Here is a 27,712-nt window from a genome sequence, read left to right as displayed (position 1 = left end):
GAGGAGCGATGACGCGCTCGTTTCGCGGGCCCCTCTCTCCCCGCGTGACCCCCGCAGACTCCTAGCCTTAGCCGTCAGAGCCTGGTGATCAAGATCTGGTACAGATCGTAAGCGCTGGGTGAGCAAGGCCGTCAATGGTCTGCCACAATAACGTTAAGCAATACTGAGTGCTCATGTCTCATGATGAAACTTCACCGGCCGACTGCTATCAAATAGGTTATTTATGATTCTTTTTCATAATCTTTACAGAATATACCCAACTTCACGTGATACCCACAAATGGAAACAAAAGCTTTTGCTATTTAACGCCGAGTCTTTTTTGAACCAGAATCCTGAGTCTTTGAACTCTTATCTAGAAACATCCTCAAGTTCTAACTTCTAGCTTTTCTCAATAAGTAATGAGAAATTCCTTCCGAATGTCGGAGTTTCATGAGAGTTTCAACAAGGCATATCCAGAGCAGTACGTTTCTCAGGACTTGGTGTTAAGTTAAAATTTCTATAAATAACTTAACTGGATCAAGTTACTTCAAACAGCAAACCCGGTTAACTGTGCATTGTCCTGCCACATTCTATTTAGGGTTTGGGACAAATCCGAAAAATCTTTGTTTATATAATTCGGGCCTGTGGTTATAAAGTTATAAATGTGCAAAACTGCAAGTCAAAAGGCTTACTTTGAACGTTTGGGCACGATCCTCACTAAAAGCGATGCGTATTTACTTTAGCCTTGTTTAATTTATCCTCTTTGATGCAAGTTAATATTTAACTAAGTAAATGTAAGTTTATATAATTCAAAGGATATGTTTCAGTTGAAACACTAAATCCCGCTGACCCAGAAACAAGCAACATGCGATTCTGCAAATACCATAAACCGGAAAATTCCGGAAATTATAAATTAGGAAGAATTAAATAAAATAACTTATCTTCCTTCAAAGGTAAGTTCTTGCAACCTATTACATGTTCCGATGAAGTTAAACAGAGATTTAAGCAAAAATATTTAGTTTATCCCGTACCTAGAAGCCTTTCTTTCTTTAAAAAAAGTTCTTAACTAAAATGCAGTGTAATATGCTACTAGTACTAAGAATAACCACTTCGGTATACTGTCGTACCGATGCGATGCTCTTTTGTTTGTTGGTCTTCGGATCGACGATCAATGACGTCACTATGTATAGATCTATCTGCGAAATGTTCTGTATTCAATATCCTTGGCTTTGAGAGCAGTTTGTGCAGTGGTCTATATCTAGTACCTGATCTTTGACAAATAAGCTAAGCCTACAAAGCACCTTGTATGTGTCTATACTAGACGGTTCTGAGAGAGAGAACAGTTCTAATTTCATCTAAAGAAACAATTAGATTTGAATAAAAACCGAACTAGTTAATTGAAGGAAAGCGTCGAGATGTTTTCAAACAAATGTCAGCATTAAAAACAAACCACCATCGTTAAGTGTTTGCCGCTATTTTCGTACATGAAACTCTGTGGCTGGAATGTTCAGTAAAAATTGGAATTTTGCTTGGAAAACTGTTATTTGGTTGTATGAAGTACACTAGAGGTGCAAGAGGTTTTCTGTTTTTGACCTGATTAATGATTAATTGATTGAAAGCTATTGACTGATGGAGACATGTGACTGGCCGAAATCACGTGGAACAGCCAGTATGACATTGGAATCAAGTACAGCGTACATTAACATTGTCAGAATAGTCATAAAGTTTAGTTAATTAAGGGTACGTTTAAATGTTTGCTAGAAAACTCGCGTAAAGGCGCCGCTTGTAACTGGTACTCGCAAGTCAAAACTTTTAACTGGCAGCTGCTCATATCAAGATGTAATATTTTCTTATTTGACTGTACGAGTCTGTATTCACGTAAAGTTGCAGTCACTTGGTGCAATTCACAACTATTCTACTCGTAGTTTGAAATTCTTGCATGTCTTGCGAGAATTTCTAAGTGGACAATTGTAAGGGAACTGTAGCCTTTTGAATATGTTGTCAGCCGATTTTTTTTATGGAGTAATGCACGTTGTAAGATGGTGCTTGAGAAAGTTGATTTTGATTTATGAGAAACGATTCGAACAAAGACTTGGCATTTACGATTGACGGTTTTAAGGGGGCAAGTAACCAGTATTTGTTTCTAATCAGAATTTTGCAAAGGTAGTTCGAAATGAGTTGTTACGAGATTATAGATAGATAGACAGATACAACTCGCGAAAATCTACCGCCACTTTTGCAAAATAATTAACTTGTGTAGTTTTGCTGCTCGGCACATTACAACACAGAAAAAAGCTGACATACACTTCCTTAATTTCGGATGAGCTAAACCGAGGGATACCTTCAACATTTAGGGTTTCTATTTTATTTTAGTTAGATAATATTGTAATATCATTAGCGGGAGGATTCCGGTCAGCGCGCGTGGGCCACGCGGTGCTAAGGCTTCCTGCCTTCCGAACTAATCGGGTTTAAGGTCGAAGTGCCTTCCGCCGCGAACTGCTAGACGTTTGGCTTCGATATCGGAATCTAGCGACGCGGACTGCGTACTAGCGTTCGCGATACAAACATCGAGTGGCGTCCCGCTCTCGGAATGCGATACAACTACACGTGCCTAATGCGATAACAGACAGCAGACACAAGTCGTGACACGTGCGCCAGGCGCTTCCTGGACCACTGGGCCTCCACACTTGCGGGACACAGACATTGCCAAAATTCTTACAAAATATATTTAAGAAATTAGGATGACGCATGTCGAGACCTTGGTGGTATGATCATCCCGAGTTATCGCGTTATCGGCAGACGGTGACCCGCGAGCAACAAAACAAAAGCTACGCGTGTCGACCAGCGGAGACGAGGAGCTGTACCAGGGACCTGGCGGCGGGTGAAAGGTCCCGTTGCCGAAACAAACAACTCTCGATCGACCGAAAAGTTCGGTTGATATCGACGCTCGCGCACTTTCTCTTTTTTCACGGCTCTCTCACGCCGGGCGCCGGGGCAGCATCAATCACGAATCTGAGCGGGTGTATGTTGAGGCAGAGAAAGTGCGCGCGCGCTTCCTGGTGGTCAGGTATCGGCGCTACGGGTTGTCACTGACCGTTGACGAAGACGTGTTGTCTCCAGATGTGGTACTGGTTCCAGCGGTCGTCGTCCTGAGCGTGGCCGTGCTGCAGCTGAGGCAGCGAGGGTAGCGGCGGCGGCGGCGCGGGCGGCAGCAGCTGGGGCGGAGGCGCGGGCGGGCCCAGCGGCTGTATGGGTTGGTGCTGGTACTCCATGGGGTCGAGTCGAGGCGTTCGGGGACGCGCTCGCTCAGTGATCACTCATCGCGGCGGGCGCGGAGGACGCGACGTGCGTGCGCGGCGGCGTGCGGCGCGCGACTGCCGAGCGGGCGCGCCGCCGGCCGCCCGCCGCCCCCCGCGCCCACCGCGCGCCACGCCGCCGCTACTTCCGAGCACGCAATACACAGTTTTTAATTGCGGTGACATAATAGCCGCGATGCGCGATCACTCTCGCCGCCGATAGCTGCTGACTGCTGGCGCGCATGTCGTGTGTACATAAGAGTGCACGTGTCGCACGCCGCATGTAAACAAAGCCGACAACTGGGTTATACGAGCACGTTGTGTTGCTAACATTATCACGTAACCGTTTTAAAAGTTTCATTCATAAGCGATATAGAATTACTACTCACATATTGTTATCGCTGAAAAAACTTTAAGTTTTCCCAGAGCAAGTCTTTCAGTAAAGTTCCTTGACTAATGAAACGAATCCCCGATATACCTGTATAATCACATCATTATTTAATACCCGATGAAAAGCACTGCACTTTTTTCCGAAATAAATAGCATAGAAATTGATGTAACAGAAAGTTCTTAAAGCATTTTCAATGTATCGATTAACCTAAAGTTGAGAATGTGATGCGCGACATACACTCAAATTATCCCACCTTACACATAGATCTTAGCCCTCACAAGGCATAAACCTACACATATGTACATGCATATTGAATACCCCTAGACAATATCAGCACCTCATATAAACAGACAATAATATAACCAGAAATACAACCCTCTTTCACACTGCCTACACAGAAGCGCGCGTTGAAGTCTTTTGAACGGCACAAATATCGCCCGGCAATTCCCGGGGATGAATTTAATAAATTCATTTGTTCCATGAATCCTTGATTATTGACGAACCTTTGTTTGTGAAATGACATGTCAAAGGACTGTGGATATTAAATTTATGTAGAATTTAATCTAAATGATTAAATTCTGCCATAGCCATAGGCTATTTTCCGACTATGTTGGGGTGGTTTACACGGAGCAATTTGAACTAGCCTACCCCATTTACCTGATAAGTCAACTATTTTTTTTTTTTTGCCTATTACTTATCTAGTATGTAAAATCAAGACTTATTGAATCGATGTAAGCTATAACGGTTCGCTAGGTATTCATTCATAAATGGTGAGTATAAGACACAGCCAAAACATAAAATATAGGACATAGCGAAGTGTGGGTGACTTTCAAAAATTGCAGATTTATTCCTGAACTACTTGTATAATTTCGAATCTCAGTCCACAGCGGGGTATTCCGCGGGTCGCGCGGGGGGAGGGGCGTTGCGCGTGCGCCGATAGCAATACAATGGTGTTTACTCGCGGCCACCAGCTGGCGTTGACTCACTTCTAACACTTTTTCAGGAATTTCACAACAAATCAACTGAGCAAGATTGTTTACAATAACTTTGCTTGATGTGATCGCTTTTTGACTACTTTAACTAGGCAAGATGCCTAGTTCAAGTAGTCCTACCCAAATGGTCAGAGAGGGTCATAAGTTTGTCCGCTATATGTGGTGTAGGCAACTACTACGGTATCTTTAAACAGATAAACTGATATCAATGCTTATTTTTCAGGTGAAAGCTGGTGTTCCAGCGATGGTTCTTTGACCTGTTTTCAACAAAAAGGTGGCGTATTCTTAGTAGTTAAATAAAGATGTCCTTAGGTAGTGTTTTTGTGGCTATCTCACTGAACTGAAGATAGGATTAAATGCAGATATCATACGACCGTCATAATTCCTTTTTTTATCAGACAAGATATTGTATCATCACTATGACTCATTAACTATCTATATTTATAGAAATTAGTGCACCATCATTAGCCTATTTTATTTTCCCAATGCAACTAAGAGATGGAGTGAGATGTAGACTGCCGAAGTCAGACTTTGAGAGTCCAGGTTTCCTCAAGAAGTTTTCCTACTCATATCAGTGTCGAAGATAAACTTGAAAAGTACGTATAACTTAGAAAAGTTATATTAGCACCTGCTGACCTGGTGGTGTTCTGACCACTATACCACTACAATTTGAAATTACCTAAGATTTGGAACTTGCTGACTTGGAATCGAACCTGCATGCATTTATTCGAGGCTGGTCATTTACCAACTGGGCCACCACGATCTAAAATTAGCTAAGATTTCGATAAAACTCACGTACAATTACGGACTCATACCGATAGTGGTACACTCGGTACTCTTGGTACGCCATGGTACATACGTTTCAATTGTGTTGGGCGTTATTTTTTTTTTGTTTTTTTTTTGGCGGCCCAATGAGTGTTTCTCTTACGGAGGCACTTTAAATTTTGTAGGTGAATGTAACAATAGTTACTTGTACTACATTTTTTCTACGTATTTAGTAACGAAACGATCAGTTGCGAGTACCTAATTAACGAGGCGTTTGGGTTTCTTGAGTCATCTGTCAATGATTTTTTAATTTTACAAAAAATGGGCGGGTTCCAAAGAAGGCGTGTAAGGGCGGAGACAGTAACGTTCCTTGTTCCCCGAAAATCCATATTTTGGAGTCCTACTTTCTTAGAAGATTTCCGTTATTTCATCTCCGCTCGTCATTTTGTTCTCCATAGATTGAACGCTGTAATCTCAAACTTAAAGAGCCGATTTGAAAAATTCCTTCAATACCATAGGTACTGCTTCTTTATCCAGATGCGCGGAGTAGTTCCCACGATCATAGATTAACGTTGTAAACGGTTGCCGTTTCAGTTGGGCAGCAATTTGCCACAAGCCCAGAGTGGAGAAAGTATGAACACACTGTGATTATAAACGCGAAAGTTTTTTTTGGATGCATGGATAGAAGTTTGTGTCTCTTTCTTGCAAAAACTACTGAATGGATTTATATGAAACTGTAGTGATATAGCTTATGTATAATACAAAGATATAGGCTACTTATCATTTGTCATCGTTAGAAAATTCTGACACTAGGGCTTGTTAGGTGAAGAAGAAGAATCGGGTGTATCGCAACTAATTTCCTCGGAATGCAGGTCAAACCGTGGGCTATAGCTAGTTCAACAGTTAACAATAGTTTCTTTGAACACAGATTTGAGAAAATTCAGACACTAGGGCTTTTTAGGTGATTAAATCTGCAGCTCACTTCATAAGAAGAAGATTTGTGTATCGCAACTAATTTCCTAGGAATGCGGGCAAAACCGAGGGCTATACCTAGTCCAACATAGTGTCTTTGTGTTGCTGAAAGGGCGACGTCTACACGAGCGCTTCAGATCTCCACGGCGCATGCGCGGATCTAATACAAACATTAAGACGATCATGTTTATCAATCAAACCTACACTTCTAGGAATTTCTTTCTAAGTTACATTTTCAATAGAAATATCTGCGCGTGACGTCACAATGGACCGCGGAAATTAAACACAACACCTGATAAAACTATATTCGACTTATAACTAGTACAATGGTACAATTTGTGTGCTAAGATTGGTGAATAAGTACATACATATGTAATCACAAAAATACTTACTAATATTAGGTATACGTAAGTATTTTTCCGTCTTTCAAGCCTAAACTAATAAATCCATTTTAATATACAGATAGTCAAGACTCCCTAGAATGTAAGGAAGGACTATAAATGTTCATATATATATGTTTATTTGAGTAATCCCCGCAGCCCCATCCACGTGCCGGAACTGCTTCCTACACGTCCTTTCCCACAATCCTAGACAGTAATTTATTTTAATTGAAATGCAGAAATACGAATTTTAATCCGACCGCAAAGAACATTGTGTAAAAGATTATTTTATTTTAATGCCCAAAATACATTAAAACGTCTGAGTTCGTAAATTATTTTACAGAAATACTTACATAGGTATACCAAATTGCTATATGTACAGTCAACTTCAGATCAGTGGTAACAGTTTTATAGGAAAATCGTACTTATTACTATTGAGTTAAGGTGCATGACAGTTACCACTGATGTGCGGTCTACCGTACGTTTAATTACTGGTCAGCTTAATTTGAAACGTTGACGTACTTGGACCAAATTTCTCATTACTATATTAATTATATGCCAGAATATAGTACAACACAGTTCTATGTAACTACTGATTAATGCTGGTGATGATATTAATGATATAGACCTACTTAACAATAGAACATCTGAATTGGGAACTCTGCCTTTTTGGGAAGTCGGTTGAAAATAAAAATTGTCTTATAGTTATCGGCACGGATATTGAGCCCTGACCTTTACCTGCGTAGAAGCGATTTATTGGTTTATTGCCTTATGTGTACAGTGCGCAAAGCGATCCCCACTCTTCCGCCGAGAGCTCAATATCCATGCCGGCAGCTATACGAAAAATTATATACATATGAGTAAATTAGTCCGCCTATATCGGAATCGTTGCAATGTAAGCATATCCAAACATTTTGATACTCGTTAAGAGTCACATCAGGCTATCGGCCGACTAAAAGTTTGCTGTCTGCAAAGGTCGAATAGATTTAAAGAATCTTTTTCATTCTCTATGGCATAAAAATAAATCATTAGAAAGGTTAACATGCGGGAAAGTTTTAGGCGCCACAAAGAAAGAAGGTGGGCGAACGATTATATGCAATAAGGTAGATTTTTCGAAACAGAAATGTTAAATAATTCTTTTTTGTAAAAGGGTGTAGGGGAGTGTTGGACTGTAATTAAAACCTGAAAACTTTATGGGCAAGTGAACCTACAGGTCGTGTTAAAACAATTGCAAAGGCTTTTGTGTTAAAACAAATGAAAAGGTTGTATGTGTTAAAACAAATGAAAAGACAAAAAGGCTGTTTATGTAAAAGCCTTTGCAGATTATCGGATTTTTCGAGCGGTAAAATCAAGCTGCCTGCTCACATGGACGGTGTCGAAAAAGCAAACAATAGGGTTGTTTCCTAGTATTCTTTTAGTTAAAAGTAAATAAATGCACCGAAAGTTCACAAAACTAGAAACACGATAAGCTATATCATATTATTTATAACTGACCATATATTTTTTAATTAATTTATGAAATCTTAATTTAGAGCCTATGACGTCACGCCATTAAAAACGACGAGAAGAGACTGATGACGTCATTTTTTCTGTGACAGATATATCGAAATAACCTCAGAATTAATGTTTTGTTTATTCGCTTCTGTGAAGTTCTGTGTGTTAATTGCATTTAAGTGATACAACTGCTAAAGAATAATGGAGAAAGGATTTATGGAAGCTGATAGTTCCAATCTGCCAAGAGTAGACTTCTATGGTCGCTCAATTCTTTGTCAATAACCAAGATTTTTCAGCGGAACGTGGATGAACAGTTTATTTGGAGCACTAATGGTCGTATTTCCACAGTCTCGCACAACACAAACCTTGTAGACATGCATTTAATTTAAGTTTTTTGAAAAAAGCATCAAATCTTTTTGAACGCGGACACAAACATAACCTCAATATAAATAAACACAAACTTTACGTTTCTTTGCACCGTTTCATTTTTCCGCGTACACAACTCAAAACATTTGAGGTATTTTATTTTTGTGCAAATGTATAAAAATAATTTATATGTATAAAAATATTATAGTTTTTGTAGCTATTTTATAAAAATACATTATAAAAATTAAGAAATCCATTAGTTGGTATGTTAGTTTTTCTCGTTAGATGTGCTTTAAAATGTAAAGGAATGAACAGAGAACGTTGACGTCACAGTCACGTGATCTAGCGTTTTCTGAGCAATATTTTAAGAGAAATAGAAAATAATGTAATACATAAAAAATAAAAAGATTTGAGACGAAAAATGAAAGAGAGGGTGATCTTAAAATTATTTAGAAGCTATCTAAATAGATTTCCGAAAATTGGAAACAACCCTATTGACAAAAGCCAGTACAAATATGACATCAAAAACCGCACGACACCGGAATCACACGTGGAAAAACGTAGCTTTAAATTCGCCAATGTGAAAAGGCTGTTTTATGTACATTGTACAGTCGGAAACAATAAAAAAGTGGTGACCAAGTGGGTAAAGAACCAAACTCTCGAGCATGAGGGTATGTGTTCGATTTCAGATCAGACATGAACCAACATTACTAAGTTTGTATGTACTTTGAGTATGTTAAGTATATCTTGGACACCAATGACTGTTTCGGATGGCACGTTAAACTGTAGATCCCGGCTGTCAGTGAACATCTTCAGCAGTCATTATAGGTATTCAGAAGATAGTAAATCTGACAACCAGTCTTACCAGATGATGGTGATTTACATACTACAGTTGGGAACATTAGGAAGTTACATACGGAACAAAAGTCTAGTGTACGCGCTAATGTTTGCGTGTGTGAGTGTTTGCGATAACCCGAGGCTATCGACGAGAGCGCACTTGAACTCGCATTGTTTATTACTGCTTAATTCCTGCCGCAACTACTTTTTGTTTTAGTTCTTTTGAGGCTAATTAGTAAGATAGGTATTTGTTTTTGATTGAGCGTGTAATGTACTTGTATGTAGACCTTGTGCAAAAGCTAGCCCTGTGCTAGGTTATTATTGTTTTAAATAACTTTTGGGGTTGCATTCTACTTTTTTATTTCTTAAATTAAAAGTAAAACTATGATGACTTTCCCTATTAAACTATAGAATTTTACCATTTCAAACAAAGGTGAAATGTGAATGGTTTGCTACAAAACGCTGAAAGCGTGTTAACAACCTCTTTTAATGAAATAATATATTGCATTAATATTACCTAAACGGGTATAATTTGTTATTGAAATGAAGTCTCTTATCAGATTATTACCTATATTAGATAACTGTACTCTTTAGTTTTAGATATAAGTACTCAATGTTACTCTACTTCTGACCATGTTATAACAAATACTACAAATACACTAGCTTATCTGTAACAATATTTTGAAAATTACGACTATATTTAAAATTAGGTATATGTGAGTGAAGAAAGAGCCACTACGAGATAGAATAAACTCTTCTTTCTTTAATTTGAATGAACGCGTTTAAGAAACTGAAACCTCATAAAATTACTGCAAGAAATAGACAGGAGGGCAATGTGCGAATATATTGTTACAATGGTAGTTGAGCGAAGAGAGGTGTGACTGCCAAAACTTAGCAGCGGCTCAATCGACAGGTTTCACTTTCATGGGAGAGAGCGGGACGAGCGCGGCGGGGAGGGGAGGAGGCAGCCGCTCGCCCGCGCAAGCCTCATACCACAAAAAATAAGCAACTTTTCCTTTCTCAAAAACACGACCACTTTCACCTTTGCCGAAACTTGCGCAAAAATACCGCAACACTGAATGCGCATAATATCATCGATGCATGATGTTTAGATCGCTACGAATACCCCTCCAACCCTAGGCCCTAAACTACCTCAAACGTACCTATATTACAGTTGTAAGTGCTCTGCCATATCAAATTAAGTACCCAATTAACTTTCCATATGTTCGATTACATTGTTATCGTTCGCTTTCTGGGCGGTTTGTAACGATTTCAATGGCAATCGTAACTATAAATATGCTTATCATGGTAGCATTGAGCGGTACCAACAACAAGTGCTTAGTACTCCGGTATTTACTTCCGAATATCGCAGCTGAACTTTCTAAATGGTCGATAGTGAGTGCGCCAAAAATATGTTCATTCAGAGTCAGAGTTATAAGGAGTTTAGTGTGAGATAGTTTAAGGAGGTATTAAGCTCAGCGATGAAGCGCCTACATGTTCATAAGTTCTAAGACAATAGGGGCCAAGGAGAGCAGGGACAATGGGCGGTGCAATGCGTGCGACGGGACTGCAATGTCAGGGTTGTCAGCTGGCGGGCGCTTATCGCGTTGTTATCGTGCCATTGTGCGCGCACAATAACATGCTTGTTTACACTGGCTGCACCTGGCGACGCCGTCACCAACCTACCCTGGCACACCGTCTTTCAAGGACTGCACACTAAAGTCAACAAAACTCTTTAGCTAAAGGAACTCGGAACGAATTTCCGACTTTCGCCTAATCGCATCTCAGCGTGTATTTTAGACGAAATGACAGAATTTTGAAAGCGCGCTCGCGCGACCTTGGCGGTGTCTTTGTAAACACCAGATGTGTCCAATTTGAGCGCTTTCTCCGCTCTCGTCCGCGCGGTCCACTTCGTTTTGCCATACCATTCGATCAAGTAGATAGCCTAATTTCACGTAACTTGATCATTTCGCAAAGGTTGAAGGATTCAGCAAAATTTTGTCCGAGTTGCTACAACAACAAATTAGTTTCTAAACAATATTATATGAACAATGGAACACCTGTTCGAAACATTTTGAATGGCAAGTTCAAGAAGTATTTCAAGTTCAAATGAACGTGACACGCTCGATACAAGAACACTAGAACTTCCTGTACGCATGTAGATGTTTCAAAATGAAAAATAATATGTTTTCTCTTAAAGATGATATACATATTTTGCAGTAGACTTATGCTTGATACTTTCTTTTTAAACAAAGCTCAATTTACAGTATCTCCCCATAATATTTCGAAAATGAATTGAATTAATAATTAATTATAATAGCAATAAACCAATCAATGCAATTCTACAGAATAAATTATTCGATTCTACAGGACGTAGTTGCGAGAAAACCTCAACACAATATTTTTCATTTCTTATTCAGATTACCTCAATTCTTAGTAACGCCAGAGGTAATTAATTATTTATAAATATATTTTCTAAGGCGAGAAAGATTATAAAAGGCTCATCACATTCCATCGGAAAAGTGAAACTTGCCGTGATATGATAGAGTGGTATCGCTCCGGGCTAGTTCCGTCGAGCGAGAAATGTTTCCTACAATAATAGACTGAGGAGGCCTCTTGCTTGTTCCAACTATGCTTAGTAGTATGACTGACGGTGGCTGACTGTAGTAGTTCATTCAAACTATATTTTATATCATAAAGAAAATACTGCATGAAATTGAAAAAGTAGGTTTTCCCCAAAAGAGATAATAACAGTTTTCCGGATACAGGAAAAGCTGGACTGTAAATTGAGTTTTACAAGATTTCAGATGATTAAACTGAAAAAATTTAATGAAATTTATCGGCGTTACTTTTCTATTGTACCATTATAGAACAATTTGGTAGATAACTAGGTCACAAAACAAATCATTTATTATAGTAATTTGGTAAAGCATCTTGTTCAAATAAAGTCAGTTTCATTTATCATTTTTGTGGAAAATGTTTTCTTTCTGACTGAAAAATCTGTGAATTTATAATTCCTACTTTCATACATATATTTAAATGTAACCATTTTTGATAGTTCAGATAGAATTAAATGTAACTGGCTGTAAACTACCGTATTGTTTGTTATAAGGCATTCGAGATACAAAGGCTATATGGGGGTATTGTAAACCACTCTTGCTGAAGGCTTGTCGTCGTTTTCAGTAGCTACAGATTTTCTCACGATAATTTCTCATTCTCTTCGTGCTTACAAAGGTTTAAAAATTCATTTTCAGTAAGTGCAACTAAACAAGTGTACTGTGGCTACAAATGCATTGTAACAGTTTTAAAGTTTGATAATTAAAACTAGCCGTACGTGGTTATAACACGATGTCATAATTGCGTGACGATACGATGACAAAGTGAGCTGAATTATAGCTACATTCATTACCGGAGCAAATTAACAATTTATGTTCCACCGCTTATACAGTTTCAGTACTTCAAGAAAAATCCAATTTTTTGTCGGGTCCTGCGAAACTTTGTGGAAATAGAAAAATCTTCTACATTCTAAGGAAAAGATACTTCTCTATGAAGTAATATCGTGAAAATGAAAATAAATGTGTGACTAGCGGCCTCTGGCGGGCAGGCTGTGGAATTACTTAGTGAGGCGCGCAAGTGGGCGTGCGCAGAGCGACGTGCGACTGCGCGTCATCGCCGCGCGGCGCTCACTGCGCGCTCAGCCGCGGTACCTAGCAGGAAGCACAAGATGCAACCTTACGAAGTGTAAGTGCCTAAATGTAATAACGCTAAAGTAATATCACGCTCGAGGAGCTGCCGGCCAGCACATGACGCGTCACGTGTCCGCGCACGCACACAACCGCACCTCCATATGAACATCGCGTGCCCGTGTGTCTGTGTGCGTCTATTAATCGTCACACCGACCGCGGCTTTTCTTAATACACTGTTCATTTGTCTAGATGTAAACAATAATCATTTACGTTTCTTATTACGTTCATTTTGTGTTTTGGTTACTTTACTTAAATACGTTATTTTGTGCAATCTAGCTTAATATCAGAATATTTTAAATTGTCACCTGGTTTCAGTACAGGACGCCGACCAGCGTTCTGGCCTACAACAAAATACCATGGTATGAGTAAACATGAATAGAGATTATTATTCAGAAGAAGAGGAAGAAGACATCCTATTTTACTGTTTTGTGGAACTCAATTTGTAAAGTTTTAAATTATTTAGACCCCTAGTAATCCTGAGCTGATGAATCTTTAGCAGATTTGTCTCTACCTTTTAAGAGCTCACACACTGCAAAATTTTAAGTCCGCTGCTGATAGCTAGATCAAATCATTACGGAGATGAATAGTAAGTAATGCGCACACTACAATGATCAGGTATCCAGCTGGTTATAAAAATCAGACCAATGAAAAAGTTTAATTGAATTGACAATTAGACGAATTAACTATCAGCCAACTACCGACCATCAGTTACATCATGTTTGGTTTACACTCTTAGGTTTGTCGAGGCGTAGTACACATTATAATATCTTCTCTTACAAATCCCGAAGCTTGTACCAGAACATTTCTAAGCCTACAAAAACACGTGTGTTATCCAATGTGAGCATGGCGCAGAAATCCCGCACGTGGTTGTTATATCGCACCCAATTAATTTCATAGCTTCTTCAGATCGCAGTTGTAGAAGCATTTTAATTGTGCTTGAATAGTATACGTACTCAATACAATAATCGAATTGAAATGATTAGCAATTGCAACTCTGACCTGAGTAATTATTTAAAGGAACTTTGTTTCCCAGTTCAATCACTGCTTACAAGTATATGGCCCAAGAATTTGGAGGTTTTAGATATAGATACTATATGATATAATGGAATTAGAAAGACCTGAATTTTTTAAGGTTTTCATATACAATTTGCAATGTTGAAAACTGTTTAAGTCAAAATACATTAACAAGAATTTGAGTTCCTGATTAATAAATGTATGTCCTTTTCACAATTCAGGTAATATGAAATGAAAACTCGTAGTTCTGAAATTAAAGTGCCACAGTTTTCCGGTGGGAACAGTGCTATCTGTCAACCAATCAGACAGGATGACGTCCACTAGTACCTACACAGGTATAGGCTTTATGAGCTAAATGAGCTCAGTGCAGACACGCGAACCGAATCAACGCGAGATTACACTAGTACATACATGTCATAAATGTATAGCTGCATGCACATAGCGACTGTGCATACATTTCTGAGAGGAGTATGAATATTTATTGTATTTATTTTTCCCGATCCTTAAAAATAACTAAGTTTTGCTTACTGATAAGGCTTTTTGTAAAGCCTCCGTGCAAAAGGCGTGAAAAAGTATATCCTTGCAAAGCGAATAGTTTGTTTTTGTTTACTATAAGCAAGCGGATTTTAACAATGCACGTGTTAACAATACATAAGATAAGGCAGATACTTAAATCTTACTTAAATTAAAGATACAAACCAAAATTACATTCTGAACAAAAACAATATGTGGTCCAAATTAAAAGTCTATGCTCATTGATATTTTAATGAATACTTATTGTTAATCAATAAACAAGAATTATAAGCTACTGAAATTTCATGTAAATCGGGCGTAAAACCTTATGGCCCTCATAAGGCTTAGCTGTATTCGTCCTACGCCCGATTTACATAAAATTTTTGCTAAGTACCTATAAGTAACTATACTTCCTAACGAATGTTTTTCTTTTTTTTGTAACTCTGAAAATAGTGTGGAATTTCGTGAGAGGTTATGAAAGGCCTACACGAAATACAAACAATTGGCTTTCATTTAGTGGGTTTTACTACTTGTATCAACTGCAACAAATCAAACATTTTGCATAAAATGTGGCGCCTCTTGAAAATTAAAAATGAATACAGAAACAGGTCACAATTATTTTGGAAGCACTTATCTAATAATAGGTAAAACTAGAGCTGCTCCGAAAATGTCACTATGCAAGATGCATTTAACTGGAGAAGGCCTACAGGCTATTAAAGTACCTGTCATCAGAGTAGATGACGTAAAAGCGGAAAGCTATTTGTCTAACTAAACACAAAAGTTTTAGGCCTAGTTACAGCCTTTTTATCGACCCACTAATGGGCACAGGCCTCCTCTCACATGGAGAAGGATTGAGCGTTATTCTAAAAAGTTTTATGTATGCTGCATTTACGATTAGATTGTTCATCTAACTAAAATATTAAGACGCAATTGCATAATTTAACTTTAATGATAACCAAACCATAACCAGCCGTATACTTGCCGCCTATTTATCAAATCGGCGATTTGACAACTGAAAATGGTTCGATTGTCGTTTAAGTTAACCGGCGAGTTAGTTATTCTCCAAGCATTATTTGTTATTTATCCGTAATAATCTGTGCATTATTACTTATTAGTTACCTAATTTTGTAATATATAGGATCATTTGCAACTGACTTTAGCAAGTCATTGAAAAAATTGAGTTAGATACTTTCAACGTAAATATCTCAATGAATTGCTAGTCGTGACCTGCGGGGCATGAATGGTCAATCAAAGCGTACCTCAAGCAAACTCCTGAAAGAACTATTGTATCAAGTAAATATTGATTTTGAACCGTGATTATTGGTTTTTTGCCTATCGATGATGAGTCAAACACATCAGCTTTAACTAAGAGTGAAGTTTAAGCAATTCTTAAATTAAACACCATTCCGATCACTGACGTAACATTTTCTACACTATAGACTTCCTATTTTGAATGTTCCACTTCTATAAGAATCGATCCCAACATTCAATCTGTCAGTTGATTTGCTAATTAGAGATAGGCATTTGACAATACTTCTATGAGGCTCATGTCAAAATACTCTTGTAGGCAAATCCCAAGACCCGATATATATTGAAATCTATGTAAAAATCTCACAATGCCCTCTCCGTATTCTCTATATTAAAACCAAGTCGAATGAAAACGATAAGGTTTAAGTAATCCGAAGCAATAATTAAGAACAGTTTTATATTGTTGCTTAGCAACGAGTAACAGCTGATAAGAGTAAAATTAAATATCACCTGCATCCTTCAGAAATAGGCACGCGTACCTATATATTAAATGTACGTACTCAATTAGTAGCAATTGTTTTTATGTTTAAGTACACAGGTACTAGAGGTCTAAATATAAAGAAGTTTGATTTGTTGGCTAATGTCTGGAAGACAGCGTGAGATGCGCGGGAGTCAGCTGGCGGGAACGGGCGCGCGCGCCGGCAGCGGATGCACAACCGGCGCTACCGCGGCAGTTCACGATTAGTGGGGGGAAGCTGACGCACTGAGATGCACCGGCGATGCACTGCCGGACACATGAGCAATCGCTACCAAAAAATTACATTAGATGCTGGAACATGCCACAGCACTAATGATCTGTGAGTCGCGATTCGCCGGCTGCCGGTCACCGTAAACAACAACACTGAATTGCCGGCACGTGCTACATTCAGCGCTGTGTTATTTTATACGCGCTCACTGACTACTGAACGCTGAACAGACTAGCGTGTGCCACAGCACAGCGCACATGTGTGCGCGCGTCAGTGAGTGTGAGCACGATCGCGGCTATCAATATCACCTGCAGCATCAGTTGTGTGCGCTGGTCGCAATGCAGCATGACCACTCTTATCACCCAAAACAAAACACGCGCATAACACTCTCAAAGATTCAACAATGACGTAGGCTCGGACAAGTACCTGACTGGATAGCGCCGAACAGATGAGAATAGCGTGAGGTTCCGGAGTGCGGCGCGGGCGGCTGAGGCGCCAGGAAGCACAGCTCGCTGTTCTGCGGCAAGCACCAGCCCGCGGAGCCCGCACCATTAGAATCAGTCCCCATGTCGATATATCCGTGTTTGTCTAAACGTTGGGAGGGCCAGCATCGCGCGCTGTCCCTGTCCGCTCTAACACACTCAATCGTTGCTGCAATCGCGGAACCGTAAACACAACTCTCGATGGAACTGTGGGCACGACCGTTCCCGAAGCTGTTCGCGGCAGGATTGATGAAGGAGGCGACGCTAGCGCGGCGCGCACGCTCAGCGCCACGTGCGCGCCGCACGCTCGACGGCACGTGCTGCACCCGCTCGGCAGCGCCCCGCGCGCCCCGCCCCCCGCGCCGCCGGGGGTGGAGTCACCCCGGCGCTGCCGGCGCCACCCGCCGCACGCCCTGACGCCGCTCCACAGGTACTCTGCGACAGCGCCCGTGTGCCGCACCGAAACTAATGCATTTTCTACACCTCAGATTTGGTTTCCGCATCATATTTTCACATCGTCAATCCAATAAAAATATGCATAAAACAGGTTTGCGAATGACCACACTTTTTGAAATAAGAATAAAACCCGTAGGTATAAATACAGTTTCTATTAACTATAACGAATAGTTGAATCAAATGTTAAGATACCGAGGAAACGTTCATGAATGACTCATAAAAATAACGAGTGAGTGCTCACGTGAGAGTTATTGTTTCCGATATACATAAAACACTTGTTAGTATTTTATCAAATCACAAATGTTATTGTCACAACTAAATTCATGACTATTTTTCAATTTTCGAATGTAGCCACAGCCTGAAGACATTGTATTCTATCAAACTACTTACTCAGTATGTACTTGTAGACCTTTACCTGTAGACTCAAGGCTTGCCGAAGCACGTGTATTGCCTACACAGCCTTAGAAAACAAGCTGGCCAACTGTTTACCTCATCAAAATTAGTCTCAGTTTCAAACAAACAGACAGTTTTGGAAATCAATTACGCCTGTAATTAAATAATTGTTGTAAATATGCGGTAATTTGAGAGCTAACGCAGTGACAAGTGCAATTATTGTGCTAAGTGGCGTTTGATGTAAACGAGTGCATGTCAGCTGGAGAACGCATGCAATCTAATAAGTGCTTACACGGCATTATCATGGCACCAGCGCCAATTCAAATTTTAGAATGTACACAAGGATATATTATTAGCCGTTTTCCGTGCAGTTCCGTTGCCGTGGAAATAACCGCCCGTACCGGGATAAAAGCCCGTACCACCCATACCGGGCCTACATTACTCGGGAGGGTTTAGCTTTCCTACAGTGAATTTTTCAAATCGGTTCAAAGGTTTCGGAGCCTTTAGGGTACTAGCAAACAAAAAAAATCCTCTTTATCATACAAATAAGTATAGATTAAAGTAAATAGCGCGATGTGTTTCGATACACATTGCTTTGTGTCTCGAAAGTATCCCAAGAAACAACCGACTAAACTTAACGATATTTTAGCTAAACTCACACTACTACTTATTCCGAACTTTCGAACAATTTGAATAGGTTACCTAGAATGGAAAATTCGTCAAAAGGATTCCTGACTTCAGTTATAAAGAGAAAGAGTTGTTAAAGGGACTATTTTGAAATAAAACTCTAATGTGTAGGGAAACTAAATAATTTGTTTAGTATGACACTACAGCTATAGTAATTCCCTGATGAGTTTGTACTACATACTGTAAAGTGTGTTTGTATGTATCACGATAAAACTAATTTAAATATTTGGTAAGGATTAATGCCCGGTATCTCAGGATGCAGGAGATAGGACAATACAGCCAGTATAGGATACAGTTAGGCTGGTGATTATTCAATATGTACGTAATTCCAATTTTAAGCTTCCAAACATAGACCTTCTGTTTCTGATCGCCTGTCGATAGTATTTTTGTTTCAATGTTACATAAATGATAATTATTTTTGACACTCATTTCTTTCTAAATATTGACAAGTATGTACTTAGTTACCTATACGAGGCCTAAATGGTACCAATGAGGTACTAAGTAGCAACGTGTTGAAGCTGTTTGGTGAAACACGCGAAGTTTCGTACAGCGTCGCCGGCCGTCGGTAGAGAGGGGCGAGCGCCCCGTCACGTGGCCGACACCCACGCAACGCCACGCATTCATCCCTAATCCGTCATGTGCACAACGGACACTACATTATTTTAGGACACGCTATTGATGAATATTCCATCAACCGAACACCAAAAATACGGAAAATATTCCACCTAGCTTAAAGTTAGTCGTCTAAAATAACTTGAAGCCATTGTACTTGAATACATTGTACAAAGTAACCAACAAGAAACAATTTGTATGGGACAAAACAATAACGTTAAGTTCTGAATTCGGACACGTTTTCAGGTGTCGCGTGATTTGCGCGTACCACAGAATTCGGCTACGCTGGTGACGTAGCCCGTAGCAGGGTGGTGCTACGCCGTTGCTACGTCAGGCGTAGCGCACCACGGGACTCACTGTTGTACTCATGTTGTACTACAGTGCAAATGGGTTACGATGACAATGACTGACTGTTGCATGTGATCATTCATTCAGTACGTGAATATGGCTATGGTATGGTATAGGTTTGTATAATAATAGAAAGCTCTGACGAATTGAGAACCTCATTTTTAGGAACTCGGTTCAAAATAGTTTTGATAGGTGCCTATCCATGAAATTGGGTCACCAACATTGCCAAAGTCTGAGCACAAATTCGGGCCTGCCAAACTTAGACAATAGGAGTTCCTATTTGCATCAACTTTTACTCTAACTAGGAACCAGTGAAGCTTATTAGGGTTGCTATCTTTAGCGTTGATGTTGCTAAAATATTGTTCTAATTTCGATTTAGGATTTAATGTGTTTGACTGAACTGCTGGATCTATCAACTGATTTATTTATGTCTACGGGCATAAAATAAGCATCGCTGGGTAATCTTGTACCCTAGGAACACTTTACTAAAGTTTTGCAACTTCTCCTAACTAAGAAGTTATAAATACTTTTTTACCCTTTACAGCCCCAATTCCCTTTAATTTTGAAGTTGGTTAACTTTGACCGTCTTCAAGTTCTTGGTTTATTTCTGTAACTGTTTGCTGTTGGGTTGTACTTTTTTATTTTTACAATTTGACAATGAACCTTCTTGAAAAGAAGCTAAAGAAATGCAGGTTTCGAAAGTGAGCTATTTGGAGACTGAACGAATTGTTGACTTTATTTATTTCGCAATTTATTTTAGGTTTAGGCGTTTAATTTTAACATAGAAAGTTTGTATCCATGGTGAAATATAAAAATAGTTTTCTTATTTTAATCTGTCTTTTTTACAGCCTAAATTCGATAAAAAGGTAGATACAAAAATATTATATTCTTAGTAATGAATTCTTATAGTATGTTGATGATATATTTAATGTAACTTCTACAATAGGTACATTGATAATGATAAAAGATTCAAACACGAGACCTGGTTCACACTTGGTGTTCGTGTAAAAGGTTTCAGCGGATTTTATAGAATTTAGAATCCATTTTACTGTGTGGCTGTACCTTTCAATGCATAACAAACGAATAATTAAAAAACAATTGAATTCGCAAACAATTTAGTTGCAGAGAGAACAGTGTAGGTAGGATTTTAGTATCGGCACTTTAGCATCGATACTCCAGGCAAATCTAAGTTTCATGTATCGACAATTATCTCTTGCTCTAGCGTAATTGCACATAATAAATCTACAGGTAACCGAGCCTTCTTAGTCTAGGTTTGTTGTAAGTTCTAGTTTCTGTACTATGTGCGTACAAAATCAAAGCATAGAATTCAGCAGTGCGCCTAAATTCAGAAAATATAATTGCCTGTGTGTATTGACAAAAATTAATGTGAATGTTATGTTTACCCTTAATTGGCATATGTATTAGAGTAGAACCTAAGATTTTAAGTATTGTGTATGTGTATGTATGTATATGCTGTAGGTGAAGCTAATAATAAATAAATAAATAAAATCGAGTTTTTAGTAGGTATTAGTAGTAGTAATAAGTAGGTAACAACATTTGCAAAATGGTTCGCAACTCAATCATGCCACTTTGACATTTGTGCTTATAATAGCCGATTATAAGCGGATCGCCATTTTTGGCAGTTCTAAAACCAAACAAAAGCAAAAAGTTTTAATTCCTTATTGCCTTTTTAATATCCCCTTATTTGTTTATTACAATAACAAAAGTTTGTGTTACAAAATTGATTACGCTTGTTGTTACGCGACCTGTTTCCTAATATCTAAAAATAATGGATTTAACCCATCATTATTTTGGATTGTATAACATAAAACAATTGCTACCAAAAGTACAATATTATTATATAGTATAAAAGTATTTTTTGTATTTATTTTGTGCGCTAGAATGCTTCTAAACTTGCAATGTTCATTTCTACAGCCAGCATTGTACGTCTGGTTCCGACGTAGAACTTAATATTATATTCTATGTTTGGAATCGGATGGCAGTCTCATTTCGGAACCATTTCCGAGACACTGCCATTTTTGTTACAATGCATTCAAATTCAACATACTTATTGTTGTGTTATTTTGTAACTTTAAGTATATTAGGACATCTTTCTCGCTGACTGGCCACAAACAGCGATGGATAGAGAAAGGTAGAAGGCTATGGGGGAGGCCTTTGCCCAGCAGTGGGACAGCATAGGCTTAATAAAAAAACTATATAAGCGTATATTATAAGTATTGATAGGTCGATCTTTTTAGTTACAATTTACACAATTATATTGAAGTTTTTTTATGATTCCTTTAAGTTGAAAGTTGTGAGTAATCGTTCATTTTGTGTTGTTTTGTTTTTGAGAAATTTCGCTCTGAGTAACCTCGCAAATATTTAACACTAGAAGTTAGTAAAAGGCAAGGTAAAGGTTAGAAATCAATTTTGTACTAATAATAAAACCGTAGACCGGTTGCAGCTACCTCAAACATTTAAAATCCTTTGACATTTCACAGTTGCTACACACTACTTTTTCTAGTAAAATTTAATTAAAATTAGTAACCTTGACAGTGAAATAATGTACTGAAAAATTGTACTATGTCGAAATATCAAACGTCAAAAATTTTCCTCCTGAAACGCGGAAACCTTAATTCAGCCCATTTCAGAGTCCACGTGACTGAAAGTCGAGCTGTTGCTACGTTGTATGCAACATTTTAAGGTTTACCGTGTGAAGCAACTCATTTGAGAATTAAGTTAGGGCGTAGACTAGATAAACAATGAAGTGCAGCCCGGATTACGTCACTACTCGTCACTCTCAAGCCTGAGGCCCAATGGCACAAATGCCTCCTCAAAACATCTAGCTTACGCCCAAGTTCATCGACCACATAAACGTCTGTTTTTATTACAACTGCTTACTTTGAAAATAAACATAGTAAACTGGCGTTTATATTGTCGGTGCACTTGGGCCTAAGCGTCACCGCTAAGGTTGAGTACACAGTGTCAGGACACTGTTTGAAGGCAGTTGTAACATCAGGCCTAGAGCAGTATAAAAGTCCATGAAAAAAAGTTGTACTAACCGTATTTTTTGTTGAAACTAGCCCCGTGGCTCAGGAAATCTGAAAACAGAAAATACATTGTATTAGTGCCATTAGTATTATTATTTTGTATAATATCTCTGTACCTTCTAATAAAGAAAGAAAAACTGGCAAGCATAAATCTTTGCACTCTATCACCCATACCATTCTCTCTTTTAAATTGCATTCATTTTTAAAGATATATGATGCAATAGGCTAGTTTCCTAAAAAATAATAATTAGTCCGTCTTGTAGATTGTCCAAAATTAAGCGATACGTATTTTTTCTTTTTTAAATTGGATCAGAACTTGTTAAGATATAGCGTGTTAAAGTTGAGTGTGACGTCACAAGTTGCTACAATTTTCAGGACACTGTGACGTAAAAGGCCCCCACTCCTAATTTTTGAAGTGTATTATCTTTGTCATTTTATGTTTAATTAAAAAAAGAAAAAATACGTATCCAATATTTTTTGATTATCTAAAAAGCGGACTAAATATTATTTCATTATTTCGACCCTGGACACTACCCTATACTATAATGCTACCCAAATCTTGGATACCCGACCGTTGGTCTCTAAGATTAGTATAAAGATTGAGATAATATTTGTTTGCAAAATTCAATTCAAATTTGTTTGCGCAGATTTGTGCGCGAACAAAAATGAGTAGGTGCGCTTCGGTGCGAGTCCATGACCAGCATACATTCGCACACAAAGAATCCTTAGAGACCAAATTCGTCAGGTATCGAAGATTTGCTTAGTCTAGTAGGACATGAACGGCATAAGAAAAATAAACATAGCTTAGTCTACACAGGTTTGCATAATGCCAATAATGCATATAAGCATAAACAATCGCTCATGCAATCATCTCGCGGCAAAGATCAACGTTGCTGACATTGACCTATGTTGTGACAGGTCAGGAACCGTACTATCTAGCTTTATCTAGAACCTACATTTTGTTAGCACGTATCTTCTAAATATTTTTTAACATGATCAAATGACCGTGAAGTAAAAATAAATAATTTAAAAATACACTAAAAGGAAAATGATTAAAATTAAATATACCCCATTCATGACGTCATAAACACCATAAAAAGAAAAGTTATGGTTTAGCAAATATCAAAACGGCCAAGAAAATTTTGCAATAAAATTAAGTAAGTTAAAAAAGAGGGTGAAAATATTAAAAGTTTCACGTAATTCAGCAATGACGTCACTATGATTTCGTATTTGATGACGTGTTTTCGACAAAAAGCGGGAACAGTTTCGAAAGTCACGTTAAAAACGGAAATACAACTTACAATTGTACTTTTGCTTAAATGATTTTGCAATAAATATGAGGTTAAATGAAATTGTTTATTTTGCAATTTAGGTATAACACCACATCTACACATCAAATGACTATTGGAACTCGTGAATATTCCATATGACTAACAAGCTCAGATAAAAGAAGAAATGCCGAAACAAACACGAGGCTTTGTGGAAGTCTAGATTAGCATAAGCTGTAAAGTTATGCGTAATATGAAATTATTTTTATGTGATAATAAAGTACTCTGTGATGTGAATGTAACTACGTATGGAGTTTGAAATGGCCTTTTCAGGAAAGTACTATTCCAACCTTAAGGTTGCCTGTTCAGATAGATAGCATGCGTATCGTATTATGCGTCTGAAACTTTCACTTTATTGAGGACGTCAGATAAGCAGTCGCTTCAAGAAAAACACTGGTACTCAGCTGTATCTGGTTAGACTGGAAGCATACCCCAACATAGTTGGCAAAGGGCTAGGCAGATGATGATGATAAACTTTATCCACCTTATTATAAAACATCATCATCCTCCGAGCCTTTTTCCCAAACTATGTTGGGGTCGGCTTCCATCTCCAGTACCAGTGCTTGACTGCCTATCTGACCTCCTCAACCCAGTTACCCGGGCAACCCGATACCCCTTGGTTAGACTGGCGTCAGACTTACTGGCTTTTGACTACCAAGGATGTTCAATGACAGCCTTATTATAAAACGTGGACTTTAAAAGCACCGACATTAGCACTACGTTTAAACTGTCATATCAAATAAAGTTAACGGTCTATAAAGTCGGTATTATTTAAACACATTTCATAGTAAGGTGGATTAGAGACAAAAAAAAAACAATTCATATTAAAAAAAAAACAGTTAAATTAATTGTAGTCCAACTTCATATGAAGGTATAGGACTCACACTAAATACGCGAGTCACGGGGCTTCACAACTACACACGCATTTTCTCTATTGTTTACTGAATGGTATCGTCAATTTGTCCATAATGAATACTGGTACAATGGTACAACTGAAAGCGTACCGCCATCTATGTTATTCGAATCAAAGCTACTGAAAAATTGTTGGTATTTTATTTTAAGGTAAGAATTATCTACGAAGAAAGACTTTTCAGGATTCAAAAAAATGACGTTATAAACTGAAATTCCTCTTTCAGTGAATCTTTTAAACCCAAAGGACGGTATACTAAGCCACATTGTGTAAAAAGTAGATGGTGTTATGATCCTTTCACCTAAGTGGAAACGGGAACCTTCAAAATCTCAGTAACTCGTTTTTATTGGCAGGAGAAAGATGGAGCTTTTCAGAGCGAACAGCGACATCTGTATTTGGTATTTATACCTTTTTAAGTACTTAAAAAATATTTAACTAAGGTATGGTACCTCTAAAATAGATAACTTCAGTATAAGTTACTTATAAGTCAGTATCAGTAATAATTCAGTATAAGTAACTTTTAATACCTATGAGGACATAATATTTGTGTACAAGTAAGTACCCACTCATAATGTAGCAGACAGCTACGTCTTCGTTTCCTTTCATCAATCGTATCCTCATGTCTTATCACAGGTACGACTCGGCTATGTAAATAAGATACCTATAGGCAATAACTATTTAATAGGTAAATAAGTATGTATGTATAATGCAGGTGAGACCACTTGACTAGGCGCATTGAGAGCGAAGTAATATTATGGACACATGACGACATGGCTGTAATTACTTAAAGGAACGTCGTAGTTCTCAATACATAGAAGGCAATTAAAACAAATGATTGGCATTGGCTAATGAGTTACTTTTGTCTTCCAGTGCACGAATGCTTGACAAACGACATCTATCGTTGAATAATTGCAACCAAAGTTTCTACCTCATGTTATTTACCATTCATAATACATATTTAAAGAACTTCGAAAATGAAATTGAATGACGCGAGCTGTCTATAATCTCAGACGTCATCATAAAATTACAATTGAAAAATGTATGTGATTTTCAATTACTGTTTCGCGATAACAAAAAATGTTAAACAATTTAACTGCTGTACCTATACCAAAGTACCTATACGAATGCTGCTATATACGCTGTTACATACAAATATAACTTCTAACAGCGACATCTATGAAGCGTGTTCACAATTATTGGAATAGAGTTAAGACTACGTAAAACTGTGGCACGTTGCTGTCCCCACTGATGGCGCTAGCGAGCCGAAGGCTAAATAAGGAAATACAACCCACCATAACTACTCACCGTTTCGATTCATAATCACTTAAAATTAAATAGTTCACACTCCCTCGTTTTAATATATATCACAAATACATGAAATTACTTAAGTTTCTCAAGTTTTCCAAAAGAAGTAATTTTAGGACAAAAGTTCCGACCGGTCACATGTGCGCACTGTGACCAAAGTGTACTTTGTTGCGATTGGTTCGCGGCATGTTGTCGGTAACTGCAGCGCGTTTCACCATTGGCGGGCGACGCACGCGTCGGTAAAACAGAGGCGCGCTCAGCACGTGACGGCCACAGCTGCGAGTGGCGCGGCTGTGTGTAGATGTCGCCACTGCGCCCCTTGTTTACAACTCTCGCTATTACACGTAATGTGACATAATTTCACACAACGTGACATCGTTGGTGGACACGAGCACGCGGTGCTATGCGATAATAACAAAGTGAGTAACCGCTTGCCAGACAGAATGCAACTTGCCTGCCATGTGAACTACCAATACACCCGTAGTGGGTCATTAGTGGGTACACCTCTAAAATCTTAGAAACAGTGTGGTAAAGCGGAACAAAATACGAATCGGCCTTGAGCGTGCCGCGATACGTATAATGGATGGGTCGGCAAATTAAGCGACAAGAAAATTAATTAAAATTTCTGCGGAATATTTAGTTGACCTTTTCGGACTGTGTTTGGTCATTTGGTCAGGGTCTTGTTTAACTCCAGAGAATTTAATCTATTTTTATTGGCAGAATATCTGTCACAATGCCTGTTTTCAGCCTTTCTGACCTAGCTGGAAGGTAGTCCAAAGATAGGTCTATTATGTACGGGGTAATGGGGCGCTTACGACCATTCAGGGTTTGAGGTATAAACTTACGACAGCTCGATAGATTTGTAGCTAAAACTTGCTGTTCTTCCTATTATAATCTAGAATCATTATCATTCGAACCTTCGGTAGGCGAGTCCGACTCGCATTTGGCTTTTTTTTGTGTTTTTCGGTCCGCGCAACGCAACCTTTGGACACAAGAAATGCTTGGCTTATCCGTCCTTGTTTATACTTGGCTTATATATTTTGGTAGGTAGATACATGTCCACCTATGTAATTAATATTATGTTCAACTTACTTACCTGCCTCGATACTTTTTAGGCATTTTAGGCATTAGGCGAATTAAATATTCTGTAATCTGAGAAATAACCCATTAGGGGTTATTTCTAGGCCTAACATAACTTGTTACTTTAAACTGTCAAGGTAATTAATATAGAGGTGATAAACTTCAATTTGATCCATAAACTAAGTAATAATAGTTAACCTACCTCAAGGATAACAGGAATGCTTATTACTTAATAGCTATTTCCCGCGAGTGGTCAATGTTCTTTTATTTACCTGCATAAATCGGTACAGCAGTTTTTGTTAAACCCCACATACATACAGAG

At 38.4% G+C, this 27,712-nt stretch overlaps 1 protein-coding gene across 14 annotated transcripts in view; it reads right to left on the bottom strand.

Annotated features, from left to right (window-relative positions):
- LOC110378182 (hepatic leukemia factor) overlaps positions 1 to 27,712 on the bottom strand; it is a 109,682-nt gene that overhangs the window by 11,832 nt on the left and 70,138 nt on the right. For 4 of the 14 annotated variants that reach the window (XM_021337327.3, XM_021337330.3, XM_021337329.3 and 1 more), the window contains exon 1: positions 3,074 to 3,367. In XM_021337327.3, coding sequence (XP_021193002.1) covers positions 3,074 to 3,251 — 178 coding nt within the window. In that variant the 5' untranslated portion in view covers positions 3,252 to 3,367. Of the gene's footprint in view, positions 1 to 3,073; positions 3,368 to 13,523; positions 13,560 to 17,165; positions 17,491 to 22,779; positions 22,819 to 26,310; positions 26,478 to 27,712 lie in introns of those variants that run through there. The other 10 variants (XM_064035330.1, XM_064035332.1, XM_049839097.2 and 7 more) reach the window with 7 other exon arrangements.

This window comes from Helicoverpa armigera, chromosome 1 (assembly GCF_030705265.1).
Source record: "Helicoverpa armigera isolate CAAS_96S chromosome 1, ASM3070526v1, whole genome shotgun sequence".
In the NCBI taxonomy this organism is placed as follows: Eukaryota; Metazoa; Arthropoda; class Insecta; order Lepidoptera; family Noctuidae; genus Helicoverpa; species Helicoverpa armigera.
Note: the sequence above shows the minus strand (reverse complement) of the source record. Positions and strands in the feature narration are given on the sequence as shown.